Below are 16,605 nucleotides of genomic sequence, written 5' to 3' on the forward strand. Positions count from 1 at the left end.
TTGTTACTGTAACTCTGCAATAAATTATTCAATTGTTCTGAAATTTTAATCATTTACTATTCTGTACATTGTCTTCCTATCCACCACTTTTCGTTTCAATCGGACAACTCCTTCTTGGTGCGTCGATTTTTTTTGTTATAGAGTGTATAATTTGAAAGTTTGCTGTGGAAAGAGAGTTTAGAGAGCGCGAAACTTTCACAATTTGTAACGTGTCGTGTCACAGTGAATAAAAATCAACTCAAAAAGTTAGTAAAGATACTTTTTATTCTCGGCAATAATAAAAGATCCTAAAAAAACTCCTGAAATTAACAGACTATTTGACCGCAGAAATATCATGATACAACAACCATTAGCTAGTTCAAGTAATTACGTTTGTATAGCATTGTTTGTATATCATTATGAATCTCACATGTACATCAATATGTACATACTCACAGAATAAATACTGTCGACGTTGACATAGATTTGGTCGAGTCATTTCATGAAAATAATTTGAGAAATGATATGGTAAAAGGTTAAATGAAGAAGAAAAAAATTATTCCGAGTAGCCACGGTATTTATACAAAAGAATAATTAACATGATATCGATGCCACAAACATTACCTTAAATAATAAATTGCATACAATTTACATAGAACACCTGCAAGACTACTACATTACGACAAATAAAGTAACCTAATCGTCTTTCCAAAAAGTTATTTAATCAATTCTTATTCAAATAAGTCGCGTTGTATAAATGGCGCAAGAAAGAAGTAAAACTAGTTGATTTCAGTAAGAAATCAACTATTTCCTTTTAGCAACAAATGCTTCTACTTTCGTCCAATTTTTATATGAAAGTAAAAAACGAAATAATTTTACTATTATTTTTGAACGCATTGACCCTATCACGTTCCTGTATTCTTCATTTTTTCGTGGGAAAGATATTTTACATAGTATTATTTCTCACACATATCTAATTACACATTTTTAAAAAAAAGGTACTGATTTTAGAACGAATGTAACTATGCACTGGCACAAAAGAAATAAGTAGACTATTTCAGCACTGAAAGATTTTCAATAAAAATGATAAGCCATATTTGTACACTTTTCCGAGAGAGTGCTTTTAGTGATTTCCATATAGAAGGGGGGGGGGATGTTTCTAGTATTTATGGTGCTATCATCTACAACAGTGGTCGCCAAACTGATCTACTGTACCATTGTTATATCTTACTGTAAATTACCTACCCAAAAAACTACCTGATTTAAGAAATAAAATAAAAATCTTACATTTGTTTAATTAGGTCGGTGGATGAATCAATAAGGTTGGCGCTTACGCAAAGTATCGAAAATGTCCCCTCTATGATTTTGCGAGCACTGACTTGGAGAAAATTTCAGAAACTAAGTACCACTTTGTGATCAATACTTAGGAACATTTTGGGGTAAATAAAAAAGTATGGTCTATCTTCATTGGTTTTAAAAAAAAAGTGTATTTATCACCATATTGCCTCATTGCTTTCGATTCAAAAATTACAATCAGGAATGATTTTTGTTATTTCAAATGAATCTTAAATGTTTTTATTATTGAGACTTTAGCTCTGTTAACTCTGATATTGTCTGTCTCTGCAGTCTCTTTAGGTAACTAACTACCATGGCCTTGATTTTTTTTTTCTTATCTACATACATGTATAAATATTTCTCATACACGATGACAAAGGAAACACTCATTACATTTTTGTGATGGCCACAAAGAATGGAAATATTAAGCACGTGAGCGGTCTTAAGCATGAAAGCGTAAACGTACATGTTTAAGAATTTTTGGATGAAAACTTTTTCCTCGCATGGACTACGAAAAGCTGAAACTGAATAATAATTATAATTAGAGCTGTGGTGGCTCAGGGGATAAAGTACTCCCTTCGAATGAGGTGATCCGGATTAGATACCCAGCAATGGCTGGTCAATACGCATTCCGCATTCGGTCAGCACCGACCACAGTGTAATTTATCCTCAGTGGTTAACGGGTCATAGGTTACTATCCCTTTACCGTTATGCTAACCTCGGCAAATGTTCGTAGTTTTCCTCTTCATGTAACGCAAATGCGGTTTAGTTCCATCAAAAAAGTCTTCCACGAAGGCAAATTTCTCTAAATACTTGATTCAGAAGTTCCCTTGTCCTCTGGATAGGGTTCAAAATTACACGGGTACGGAATTGAACTTTGGTAGTTATAAACTCAAAAATTGAATCGACTGTTCAACGACGGCGATAAAATAAAATAATAATAATTATAATAATAATTGTCTTACAGGGATAGCTCAAAGTTCTAAAATTTATAATTGCGTTTTTAATAGTAATTGTTTCTAAAACAATATTGTTTTGTTTCAGCAAGTTTTCCTATAGCGTGTCACTTATTTTAATTTTAAAAAAATTTATTTCATAAACTTATTATTGAATAAAATATATTCCATTTTTTTAAAGAGGAATTGATTTAAAAAACTTTAAAAATTAATTTAAAAAACTTTAATAATTAATTTAAATCCTTCAGATTTCGCGCTAGAACCAATTTCAAATGGATTTAACTTAGTAGTGATCAAATCAAAAATGGTTTTGCAAAGATTTCAGAGCAATCTCCGTGGGTTGGGGAGTCAGCGAACATTAAATGCAAATTAATGTTAGATTAACAAATCGTTTCAGCTTGCTTTATACCTAGTTTCCAAAATTTCTAAAGACATAACAGGAGCCTGACCAGGCCGAATTTAATACTGTTTAGCGGTACCTTCACAAATTCAACTTTAGGAAAAACGGTAGTTTCACAAAATACTTTTTCTTAAAATTTTATTTTTGTATCCCTCAAGAAACGATAAATCCATATTTTTGTGTTAATCTTTTAATATAATTTTTAATTTTCACAAATTATGCCTAAATTTTCGCAAAATAGGTACCTCTCAGAAATACCTAGACAGACCCCTGCATAAATATCATTAGGTAAATGTTTAAATCCCGTTTGCATTATCTAAATATGTACTGACAATTATTCTTATTTCAGTTCCGCCTAAAGTATCATTATCATTGAAAACATATTCTACCAGTTCCCTTTCTGAAGGGGATACAGTTGCGCTAATGTGCAAAGTAACAGCGAACCCACCAGTTGGACTTACCTATTGGTCGTTCATGCAAGAGACTACTGTCAGATCGAACCAAGACCCCTTTCCTTCGCAGGGACGACAAACTTTAGTGTTAGAGAGATTAGAAGCATGGCATAAGGGCAGTTACCGTTGCAAAGTTAACAACAGCGAAGGTTCTGGTGAAAGTAATGCCTTATGGTTGGCTGTCAGACGTAAGTTTTGTTATGGTAGTTTTACTGTATGAATGTGCTATTTATGTGGAGTTAAAAGCATTTCAATTTTATTGTAGTAATATTTCCCCAACCAACAGCATGCAGAATTCGTTATATTACAAATCCTAGCATAAATTTAGGTTATTTAAAACTGTATGTGAAAATTTTAATATAAAGAAAATACGTTACGCTATTTAAAACTCAGAGTTTAAAGCATTTTGTATAGAATTTAAAATACGGAACAAAAACTATCGTATACTTGAAAAACTCTGAGCAAGTATATTAACATTTGTAGTTATGATGTAGACCTAGCTCTTAGGAGACAAAAAGAAATGTAGCTTACAGATTTTGATATGTTCATTTATTACTGTAGATCTAGTCATAAAGAAGGATCTCTCATTCAAATTCTAGACAATTGGATAAATTCTTCATCTGTTTTTCTCTTAGTTAAGAATATTTAACTTTCAAATTAACGATCAGGTCTTTTTTTAATTTTCAAAAATTCATATTTTAACGGTTCTGCTTGAAGAAAGAGCTTAAGCCTTTTTCCTCAAACCTATCAACAGCCATAACAAATTAAAAAGTAAAGTAAAAAGAATTATAAAGTGAAAAGAATTTAAAAGTTAAGTTTTTTGTTATTTTATTCCATTGTACTGGTTTAACTCTTTTAATCCAATCAAGAACCATCGTCAACTGAAGAGATTAAGGTGTATCTTTAAACGTTAATTATAACTAAGCGCTGGAATTACTGCACAATATTTATTAAGAGCGTATTTGTAAATTAATGCAATAAAGTAACAATTAAGTGATCTAATTTAGCCACGGTCGATGTAACCTTTCAATCTAACTATTAGATGATGCATCACTATATCAAATAAAGCAAAAACGAAAAGAAATATGTGTTCTACGTCTACAGTCCCTGGCCAAATTATTAGACGCACTATAAGATTCTATGTAAAATCTTAATTATCAAGTGATACTATACAACGTTATTGTTTTTATATGACTGAAACCGGTTTGCACTTGTTTACGTTCATGTATTAATTGCTTAACATTGCAATGCAATACGTTAAAACTAAATACAAATAGGATGTATGTAAAAAATCTCCCAAATGAAAACCCAATAAACTTATGCTTAAATATAAAAATGTTGCATATAAACTAGTGCAAAACATATAATTATTAAAAAACTACAATGCGTCTGATAATTTTGTCTAGTTATTAAAATATACTAATGCAATACAAAGAATATTCTTCATTTCTATAATACATCGTCTAATTTATCTAATCGTCGAAATTATATTATATATCGCCTAATTTAACCAATATATATGTTACGGTGAAACACCGAAATCTGGAGAATGTCGACATTCACCGGTAAATGTCAACATTCATGTAGTCGCTTGGTGTATGTCCGAAGTATTTGCTAAATACCCTTATTTCTGACTTTCACCGGTGAATGTCCGAAATATTTATTACATTCTATTTTATATGAATTTATTCGTGGATATAATTACATTTATTCTATATTTTAATACTTACTGACGATAGATCAGAAGAAACATCAGTGTTTGGAGTATCGGGCCATACATTTACATAAATTTACATACATTTACATAAATTTACATTATGCCCGGTAAACATTTGCCTGGTATACCCTACACTGATGTTTTTTTAAGGTTAAGTGCCATTGCCCGGTATATATTTGCCCGATACTCCAAACACTGATGTTTCTTCTAATCTATCGTCAGTAAGTATTAAAATATAGAATAAATATAAATATATCAAATAAATACAATAATATTAACGAATAAATTAATATAAAATTGGATATAACAAATATTTCGGACATTCACCAAAGCGACTATGTGATTGTTGACATTCACCGGTGAGGGTCCGAATGTACAAGAATGTAATGAAATATTCGATCTTTTGTATTTGGTGTTTGACGACATTCACCGATCAACAACCACCGATTTCGGTCATTCGCCGTAACTTATATATACGAAGGTAAAAACAATAAAGCTGTATAGTATCAACTGATAATTAAGATTTTTCATAGAATCATATAGTGCGTCATTTTATCTTGAAGAGTAAAATTTTATCCTGACTTGAAATACTGTTTTTAACAGGATCATCTTTATATGAAATTTTAATAAAAATCATCATTGTTAAAACTAAACTTTACAAAAGTTTTTTGTTTTTTAAGGAAATTACAGGTAGTGCATTATAAATTGCAATGATTTCAATTCTTGCAGATCGACCTATATGTAAAGCGGATCAGCAGGTATCCTATGGTGCTTATTTCGGAGAAATCCTGAACATCCAATGTGAAGTTGAAGCCGAACCTGTCACCGTTTCTTTCCATTGGGGATTTGCAAACACCCTAGTCCAACACGACAATGTTAACTTCTCGAGCAGAGGACTCAAAAGCATTGCAACTTACAGACCCACAGAAGAAGTTCATTTAGGATCGCTATTTTGCTGGGCAAATAATACTGTAGGAGAACAACACGTACCCTGCACTTTCACAGTCTTCAAGCCTGGTCAGTGCATTTTCATTCTTATGAGATTTTTATTAAAATAATGAGAGTAATCCATCCTTTGTGATAAAACTAACTGAAAACAACATATTAAATCTCAAATGGTAAAATTTATCAAAATCCTAATTGCGCTTCGGTATTGCTTAACACATTGCGGAACGTAAAAAAAGGGAACATCCTGAATAATTTTTTATCTAAGGATACTAAATCGGTTGAATAATTCTCGGGGAGAGAGGTGGGCAAGTGCGGACATTCTTAACCGCAACTTGTCAAAAAACCATATTTAATATACTTTTTAACTAATGAAGCATTTTTTTTACAATATTTTGAACAATTATCCACATTCTGATTTATATTTGGAATAACAGAGTTGTTTAGTTTTTCCATAATAAGTTATTTTAAAAAATGTATAGTCCACACTAACCGCAATACACTTGGTTAATGTGGACAAACTATGAGGCTAATGTGGACAAACTATGAAGCTATGTGGACAAACTATGAAGCTATGTGGACAAACTATGAGGCTAATGCGGACAAACTATGAGGCTAATGCGGACAAACTATGAGGCTAACGTGGACAAACTATGAAGCTATGTGGACAAACTATGACAAACTTCATAACTAATAAAGTGGCTTTTCATTACAATTCAAAAAGAAATATATGTATAGCCAATATGAAATCAATTTCAACAGAAGCCTTATTAGAGAAAAAAATAATGACATTATTTTAATTAAAATACTAATTTGTAATGTAGCATTGCATTACACTAAGAAAGAGATTTCGAAAATGAATCACTGGATTTGAAAATCATTATTTAATTTGATTTTTTTGAAAGTCCGGAGCCAATTTTAAGTTGAATCAGTTTTAATAACCATATTTTCAACTTAATGGGGAAATTGTTCGAATGAACAGCACGCGTGATTAAGCGATATTGCACTGAAGCAATGAAAACAGATCGTAAAATAGAAGATGGCGCGATTTGTTAATATTTTGTTTTAGTATAATGTGTGGCAAAAATTCTTCTTTAATTCATCGATCTTAAATTATATTCTTCTAACAAACTTGGTTAAACATCTTCTTTAAATTTTCTTAAAACTTTAAAGAGTGAATTAATATAAATATTTCGCTAAATTTTTTATTTGAGATGAGCAAATAAAAAATTTAACTGTTCGCAAGGGTTTTTTACAAAATTATTCTGATTTAGAAAAAAGAATAACATAAAATGTAATAAAACTGTAAATATTTCATATTTCTTCCATTCAAATTTCATGTTATCTGTTTAAAATCATTTCTGCTTTCCTCATTCACGATCACGACTAGCGAGTCTTGAAAATAGGCGCCTATTTTGAGCACTCGAGATATTTAGACTTATATTGTTATCGCCATATACTTAAAACACAAGTGAGGGTTTTACATAATCAAATATATAATTTAGTTTATCTGAGCGAATAACATTGTATAGATTAATTTTCTAAAATCTTGGGAACCAAAGCTTTCATTTCAGGCATATCATCTTTTTTTCAAATAGATTAAAAACTAGTAAAAAATAAAAAAGAATAGTATAATTTTTATAATTTGTATCCACCGTAATTTATTAATAATTTCAGTATAATTTCCTTCAGTCTTACAATAATTGTGAATATGATTTCTTAAAAACCTAAAGAGGTAACTGATACTAAAAAATATACAATAAAAATGTAACTAGGCTTGCCATAATGCTGTAGAATGTTTCCACAATACCGTTTTATAAAAAAACATAATTCTCATTGGGAACCACAAATTAATGTTGACACTGGGAAAAAACCCAAACGCTATCGAAGACTATCTCGAATCACTGAAAACGAAGGCGGGGGGGGGAGGAATTAAAAACAAAAAAGCAATTTTATTGCCTGACGAAACTGAAGAAGTTTCTAATAATCGTTTCGAAGCTTCCTTTTATTTACGCATCACAAAAGTTTTGATGTTTTTAGTTCCGCTTAACTCACCTCGATATCGTTTTTTAGACCTTTTTCCACGACCTCTATATCGTTTTTTTAAGATTATTTTTAATTTAATTTTGACAAGAATTTCAAAAAATATGTCAGTCATTAGCAGAACGCCATACAACGTAAGAAACGCTTCATGGCAAATTCTGTTCTTCCTACATCATTAATTTTTAATACAGAAAATAGTAATATTGTGTAAAGTTATAATAAACCATGAAGATTCAAATAACGAAGAAATGTTTTCAAAATCTCGGAATGCTAGCACAAAATAACGAAATTACTTTTCCATTATATAATTCTGCTATAATGCGCTTGCAATTTGATATTTTTAAAAAAAAGCATTCGAAACACCATTGTTCATTCTAGGTTTACCAGCACTAACTTTGCTCTATACTTTAAATTTTAAATAACTAATTAAGATAAAAGTTTGCCATAAAGCGTTTGTTCTGCGTTTTAACGTCCTCTTGAGAGAACGTATACTACGGGAGAAACTTTTCGTCGTAAATTCTCTTTAAAATCTCCATAAGTAATTTAAAGTATAGAAAAAATGAGTTCAGACAAACCTATAATAAGCCATGAAGTTTCAAATACTGAAGAAAAATATTTAAAAACATCAAAATGAAATTAAATTATGAGAAGATAACTTAGGATTAAGCAGTGGAGAAGTTCTCTTTTAATAATTTGTTTGCATTTTGATGTTTAAAATTTTTTTTAGCAATTGAAACTTCGTGGCTTACTTATGTTTGGCTGAACTCACTTTTTCTTTCTTTAAAACTTTAAATTAGGAAAGAGGGTTTGAGACGAAAAGTTTCTCCCGTGATATGACGACCTTTTAAGGAATACTCTGCATATCAAAAACTTTATTTTTGCGAAGTTGTCCTGCAAAGCAGGGCAAAACTATGATATTTTGAAATTCAGTCCATTGTAACTTATTTTCACCTTACTTACGCGAAATCAGACTCAATGAAATAATCAATTATTTATTTTCATATCTGTAGTTGTTCCCAATCGCCCGAAGCATTGCAAGGCACTGAATCGAACCCACAGTTGGTTTTTAGTGACGTGTGAAGCAGGCTACGACGGAGGAGCTCCTCAGCATTTCCACTTTCAAGCTCGCATCAAAGGATCTGGCGAAAATGGAATAACTCTCAATTCGCCAATTCCTGTCTTCAGTCTCTCTGGGCTACCGTCAGGAACAAACTTTGAAGTCATCATAACATCCAAAAACAAAATGGGTGAAAGTCCAAAATTTTACATTGATGTATCAACATTGAGAAGTAGCAAAAAAGGTGAAGTAATGCAACGTAATATAATATATATTTTTTTCTTTTGCCTACAGTTTTTATATGGGATGTTTGATAATAAAAAAAAAAACTTTGAGACAGGTTGGACGTTGGGGTCGTGTTCGTGAGAACGATTTGAGAGTTCGAATCCTGCTGGCCGAATAATCCCTGTGTATTAAATGGTGATTGGTGCACGTTAAATCTGTCGGTCTGGGTCACTAAGTGCTTCAAGTTCTCATAACAAATCAATACCTCTTGGGGTACTGAATTGGAGATAAATCGTTCTCTGATTAAGGTCAAAATTACCGTCTGTGGGTGAAATAATAGAGCATGATTGGATTCTCTTTGTAAAATGGGCATTGACGTGTATGTGGCTGAAATGGTATTCTTGACCATAGATGGATGCACTGAAAGGAAAGCACCCTCTGTCTTGAAAATTAGCTTGACTTCAAGCAGGCTTGCTGGTATTAGCAAGTGGCATAAGTAACAACAGCAAATCTAAACAACAATTGACAAAATCTGTGCTACCGTAAACAGTTTTTACACATCCCGCTTATCACAGCAAAAAATAAGTCTATTGGAACATTTGTAATTTCGCGTTTTTATTGCGAGGGTTAGGAAACACCCAAATTAAAATTATATTAAGACTATTTAATGTAACTCTAAGGAAACCGATTACACAAATAAGTCTTAGAGAGAATCAGTGAATGATTGAAAGGCGAATATATGAACCAGCAAATCAATAAAAGAGCATATCAGCAAATGAGCAAATCAACAGGTCAAAGAACCAACAAAGGAGCTAGTCGATGATTTATCAAATCATTAAATATACGAATCGTAAACAAATGAATAAGTTCATAAGCAAATTTTAAAATTTATGAACCTGTGAGACAATAAATTATCTAGTGAACAAATTAGTGAAATATTGCTTGTATTCCATGAATAAACAAATCAACAAATCCCTGAATCAATTAATTAATAATATGTTGAAAGGAGAAAATCGAAGGTAGAGTGTTTTAGCGAAAAAATGAATTCATATTTCAGCAGGTCAATAAATCAGAAAATCCTTGAATTATCAGATCAAGGATTCTACGACCTGCTGATTCGTATATTCATTATTCCGTTGTCTCGTCGATTTGTTTACTCACGAAATCATTGATTCATTGGTTCGATTCTCCTTATTGGTGCTGATTCTCCTTATCATTCATTCTCTAATGCATCTATCCTTTGTCCTGCTAATTTGTTTATTCATTGCTTCTATGATATTTTATTTGCTCATTAATTTATCCATACTGATTCATTGATTTGCTTGTTTATCAGATCACTCATTTATGTATTCCTTAATTTATTAATTATTTTTATTCGCTGATTCTCCAGGCTTACTGACTCTCCATTCATCAATCCAGTGATCTGCTGATTCATTTATTAATTAACTTAGTTGCTGAATCTGGATCCTCTCCCTCGTTAATTTGCCGTGTTAACGGTTTATTTAGTGGTTTGTTGACATTCTTACTCGTTGATTTGCTTATTTATCGATTTATTGAGTTATTTGTTAGCAATTTCAGTGTTTTCACTGGAAGTTTCAGTAAATGAACTCTTCTAATGTAATGTAAATGAATGAATGTAATTAATTTTAATGTAATGTAATGTAAATGAACTTTTTTCAGTAAACGAACTTTTCATTAAATAAACTTTTCTTGGTATTAAGAACGCGAAATAACTAATTGACAAAAATATAAATGCTCCAAGGAATTTTACCCTTAATTACACGTAAAATTATTTATAATATTATAATATTTATAATAAATATATAAATTATTTATTGGCTAATTATTTGTGATACATGAAAACTTTAGAGGTTTTAAATTACTATTTAAGCTAAGAGTAAAAAAATTGCGTTATCAAAATCTAACATATTTCTGAAAGGAGAAAAAAATATAAAAGGTTTGTTATCAAATGGTTTTTAGATCTTTGTGCAGATTAAACAATAGTTTTATTTATTATTGCGGAGAATAAGCAAATTTATTCCAAAATCAATAAGCTTTTAAGAGAAGATATTTATAAGGTTGGATTTCAAATAAAAAATTCATGAAATCATAATGCTCCCAAATTCATTCCAGTAAACGTTTTAAATATTAGTAAAAAAAAAAAATTTTATTTGATTCTAAATTTTTTTAAACAGAAAATACTGATTTTAAAAAGTTAAGCTAATTGTATCGTTCTAAAGTAAAGTTTTGATTTATATTACCATAGTAACTGAAAAACAAAGTGAGAAATACATAGTTTTTTTTTTAGTAATATCATTAATATTAGTTTATTTTCTATTTTAGGTTCAACGGCTTGGAAAACCAGCAGAAACCTTCTCATCTCTTCAATGCTTATTCTTTTTATTGCTCTTTTGGCACTTGCAACAGCAGCTGCTTTGCGTCATAGATCTCGTCCATTCCTCTTAATAATTCAATAAAAAGAAAAACACTTTGTATTAGACGTGCGTATGAAATGAAATTAATCGTAATTCAAAATCAAAATTGATTTTAAAAAAAGTAGTTTTCTGCATTGAAGTACATGAATCAATCATATATTTTGGAAACACACAATTTATAGGGATATGTTTTGTCTTCAATAAAAAAAAAATATGCAATACTTTTTAAAAGAACTTTCACTCTTTTGGGCGTAAATTCTTCCTCGGCAATTTTCGCACCTCTTTCTTCTTCTCTACACCGTACCTGAATCAATAAATGAGACTTTTTATTCTGTGATCCATTTTTGCAATCTTTTGATTGCAGAAAACCCAAACCCACAGATTCTAAATAGGATTAATTTTAAAACAGCAAATTTGATTTTATGGCATCAATCCTCCTTTTCTTCTTCTTCCATATTATTCTTTTTTAAATATTAGCTTGATGTAAAATCTTATAGAAAAATCCCCTCTTTGGACGAAGACACGTTGTTTAACTCTGTTTATTTTTTTGTCACATTATTTTCCATTACATATTAATGATCACTATTTTTTAACAGGTACGAGAGGCCTTTCTCAATCGTATTAAAAATATCCCCGAAAAATTATTTTTTTCCAATTCATCGAAAAATACAAAACTTCACCCTTGATTCAATTAATACGCTCACTGCTATTTATCACGCATGTCAAACTGAATACCGCGAATACTAAATTAGAATTTGCATAAAAACACGAAAAGATATAATTTCATCATCAACTCACGCAATTATATCAAATTACAGTGCTTTCTATTAATCTATTAATATAGCCAAAACAAAATGTATCAATAAAATAGTGGAAGCAACATTTAAAAGAAAAATCGATACGAGAAAGAAACGCATCTGGCAACAACAACAAAAAACAAGAAAATACAAAATAAATTAAAAATTTAAGAAAAACAAATAAAACGCAAAAAGTGAAATATTATGAAGGAGCGAGATCAAACGTCCATTTACGTACTGACATCATACAAAAATGATTTAAAAATATTTTCTTAACTAGTGTACCAGAACACAAAATATAAAATTAAAGCGTAAATGGAGGGTAATGGATTATATTTTTTAAGGCACAGTCTTACTGTAGTACAGAACCGCTTTTGATTTGTGTGTTACCTTGGATTGGTCCCAAACTGGATTTAATCAATGTAATTGGATATTATACAGGAAAGCTCCAAGATTAATAAAAGATCGAACTTAATTATAAATTTTAATGACCTTTTAGAGAAATTAATTACATTTATTGAATCATTTCGAACATTGTTTGAACAGTTTCTGAATCATAAAAATCGTTGATGAATAACTTATTTAGTTTTTTTTACATAAAATTTAAAAATAAATAAATTACAAATCCAAAAACAAGTAATCTCTAATGATATATTTTAAGTCTATTGCTTAAAAAAAGTTGCTTACACAGAATGTTCCATAATTACCTATCTATATGTTATTAATTTCCATTAATTATTGTATTGTTTTAATTAAATCCCTTGCTAAAACTAAAGTTAAGCAAGTATAAGTGTTTGTAGTTGCAAAATAATATTTAAGAGAGGAAAAAAATTTCTGTCGAAATCTGACGAATCACTAGCAAAAAAAGTGAGATGAAAAACACCAAAACCTGTTTTGACGCTGAAACTTGGAGGTATTTCTAATAAACGCCTTTCAATTCCTCTTTTTTTTTTCTCTTACTATCACTCAGACTTAGAAAATTTCAGTTCCGCTTGTCTTAGTAGTGATTCGATAGATTCAAATAGCGTTTTTTTTTCATCCCGTCATAAGTTTTAATTTGCAACCCCTGACATGTAAATTTTTTTAACAAGGATACCAAAATTCTGTCTTCTTGAAAAAAAAAATTCTTTTTTTAATTAATTATTACCGTTTTCTTTATGTCTTTCTTAAAATGTAGTTCAGTTCTAAAAAAAAAAATAGGGTAATGTTACCTGGATTTATGAATTTATTCAAAAGAAGAATGGATAAAACTGCTATTCGATTAAATAAACAATTTCTGAAAATATTGGTGCTAGTGTTTCTGCATTTAAGATTTAATTCTATTTGACTTTAATGACTCTACATCACAGACTTTATCACGCATTTATCCTTATTAATTAAATTGTGACAATTTTTTTTAAAATCATTTTTTTTTTGTTCTAATCTAAAACAACTACTAAGAGGCAGAAATATACAATGAATTCCATTTTTAAGTCTGATTCTTACTATGTCAATATGACCATCATTCCTTAAAAATCAAGACAGTAAGGATAAGAAAACTTACTAAAAATTTTGTGTATTTTATTATTATTATTTATTTTACTTTATTATTTATATATTTTTTTTATTTATTTATTTTGGCATGCCATATTTCTTGCCTTCTTTTTTTGTGCTTGTATTTTGAAATCTTCCCACTTGTAATACTGAAGTGTTTTGAAAAGTATTATTATTTATAAAGCAGTATCAAACAATATAACAGCAGTTTTTATTGTCTCAGTTCGAAATAGATTTTGACTCTAAAATTATTCTATTATTAAGTTTTTGCACTGGGCGATGGTTGAAAGATAAATTATGAGAAGTCTGGCCAATGAGGTGCAATTGTCGAAATTTTTCCATCTGAAAAAAATCAATAAAATTAATTTGGCTTGTTATAATTTCAGAATTATAATTTTTAATTAATAATTTTTAATTAATAATTTTTAATTAATAATTTTTATTAATAATTTTTAATTATTAATTTTTAATTATTAATTTTTAGTTATTAATTTTTAATTATTAATTTTTAATTAATAATTTTTATTAGTAATTTTTAGTTAACATATTGAAACATGCATTTTAAAATTAAAATCACAGAAGGGAAATGCTGGTTGAGCTGCAAAGAATGACCTTATTTCAAAGTTTCATCAGTAGAATTGATTGCACTAGGCTTTTTTTTTATCGTGACTCTGTACTGCTAATACGGTGAATTGTAACTTATATAGCTAATTCAATCTATTGGCGACTTCTGAAACTAATATAAATTGGCATCTATTGAAGCTTTGTAATTTAAAATGTTACAAATTTTGAAACTAATTAAATATTATTGGCAACTTTTGTTACTAAATTAATCATCAACGGGCATTTTTTGTAACTTACCTATCATGTTGACACCTTTTATAACTTATTTTATGTGTTGGTAGTTTTTTAAACTAACATATGTTGGCAACTATTAAAACTAATTTTATCAGCTGGCAACTTTTTAAACTTGAAAAATTGCCTCAGAAATTCTTACATATTTAATTATCAGAATACTGTTAGTCACTGCAATTTTTTTCGCTAGTTGTTTCAGAATTATTTACTTTTGAGAGTATTGTACTGTTACTTATTTATTCTATTTATCTATTTATTTTTTAAAATCAGTTGGTCACCATATTCCAATCATAAAATATTATGAATCATAATAATTTTCATAAGTTATTACTTCAGTGTTTCTAGATAAAAGGTTTAAAGCATAACAATGAATGCTTGAAATAGATATAAACTGTAATATAAATAGAGAAAATTATTCCAAGCTTGCTAGCCGTGAATTCTTTCCCTCCTCCAAAAGTGTTAATGAGGGGTTGATTTCATACGAAAAACCTTCCACTAAAGAAAGTTTGCTTTTGTAGGCCAATTATAAAACAGTAATTATCCTCCTTAAGTAGGCTTTTATTGCGGTGCATAATTACCATTTACATAGTGTTTATAACTGACTAAATTCTCCATCGTGCAGTAAAATACTATATTTAATTCTAAAAAATTGGGGTGGTGAATCACTTCATTTGACGACTCTGTAACTGATCATGGATTTATTTTGAATAAAAAAAGCAGGCAAAAATGTGTCTTTTCAGAACAAAGTAGTATACTGATAATTGCAAATGATAATACAGTTTAGATATTTTCTAATTAAATCTATTAAATTTACAACAAACCACACAACATTCCATGGAATATACAAGAAATAAGAAAAACATAAAAATTTTGTATTAGGTCCGATGAATATTATGATATTGGGGTACTTATCCATTGCGCTGGACAGTAAAAAGCCTATATTTGGCACCTATTTTAGTACGATAGGTTCTCATTACCACAGCAATACCAAAAGCATTGATACTGCCCCTAAAGGAGCTATAAGTGCCAAATAAGCTATAGTTGCCAAATGGCGTCAATAACAGTTTGGCGATTTTTTACGCTCTTCAAAATGAGTACCTATATATTAGTTCTCCAAAAATTAATAAAAAATATTTGCGCGGCTTCTATTTCTTTTCTCCCAAATTTACGAATAAATTGAAATAAACAAAAATTAATTTTGTGTTAAAAACCTAAATTAATGGAGAAAAGGTACTTATTCGTATATGAGAACGATAAAAAAAATTTCCAACACCACTTACGTTTAATTAATTTTGATAATAGGTACTACTTTTATTATATTAATTGGTGTTTTTTAACTATGTACTAAATATACTAATATTGGTGCCAAGATACTTATTATAGGCTCTGTAGGTTTCTTATTGTCCAACGAAATGATAAGTACCAGAAGAGATTGTTGATTGTTGACTAGTAATAATAGCATTATGTCAAATGAAATGAATTTTTTTCTTCTTTTTTTGATGGGCTGAACTTAGAAAAGCATGTTTTGCTTAATAAAATAACTTAAAGACAACGAAAAAGGCAATAAGTAATATTAATTGGTGTATAATTTCGTAATGTTTGATTGTTGATTATTTACTTTTCTTAAAAATCCGCAAGAAAAACGGCTATTCAGCTGGTTATTAATATTAAGTTCATTTAATCGTTTAAAACTTTCAATTTTTGAAAAAGTGGCTGCATGTCTTAAAAAGTTGTCTCTGTTAAAAAATGCTACTACTGGAAACTGGCAAGTAGCAAAATTTCTTGATTTTGCCCTATACATTTCAGCCTAATTATTATCAGTTCCTCATCATGATTAAATTTCAACTGACTCTCTTTGGAAATTTTGCTTTCATGA

General features: G+C 29.6%; 2 protein-coding genes across 6 annotated transcripts in view; one reads left to right on the forward strand and one right to left on the reverse strand.

Annotated features, from left to right (window-relative positions):
- The window catches only part of LOC107457372 (neural cell adhesion molecule 2), a 35,010-nt gene extending 23,415 nt beyond the window's left edge, over positions 1–11,595 (forward strand). Inside the window, exons 7-10 of the mRNA XM_043051556.2 lie at positions 3,020–3,310; positions 5,569–5,856; positions 8,838–9,128; positions 11,453–11,595. Of these exons, the coding sequence (XP_042907490.1) occupies positions 3,020–3,310; positions 5,569–5,856; positions 8,838–9,128; positions 11,453–11,586 (1,004 nt within the window). The 3' untranslated portion in view covers positions 11,587–11,595. The remainder of the gene's footprint in view (positions 1–3,019; positions 3,311–5,568; positions 5,857–8,837; positions 9,129–11,452) is intronic.
- A 2,470-nt stretch (positions 11,596–14,065) lies between these two features.
- Positions 14,066–16,605, reverse strand: part of LOC107457377 (putative carbonic anhydrase 3) — a 49,464-nt gene continuing 46,924 nt past the window's right edge. For all 5 annotated transcript variants that reach the window (XM_071178676.1, XM_016075530.3, XM_071178677.1 and 2 more), the window contains one exon: positions 14,066–14,216. In XM_071178676.1, the coding sequence (XP_071034777.1) occupies positions 14,094–14,216 (123 nt within the window). In that variant the 3' untranslated portion in view covers positions 14,066–14,093. The remainder of the gene's footprint in view (positions 14,217–16,605) is intronic.

Source organism: Parasteatoda tepidariorum, chromosome 3, assembly GCF_043381705.1.
Source record: "Parasteatoda tepidariorum isolate YZ-2023 chromosome 3, CAS_Ptep_4.0, whole genome shotgun sequence".
Classification (NCBI taxonomy): Eukaryota; Metazoa; Arthropoda; class Arachnida; order Araneae; family Theridiidae; genus Parasteatoda; species Parasteatoda tepidariorum.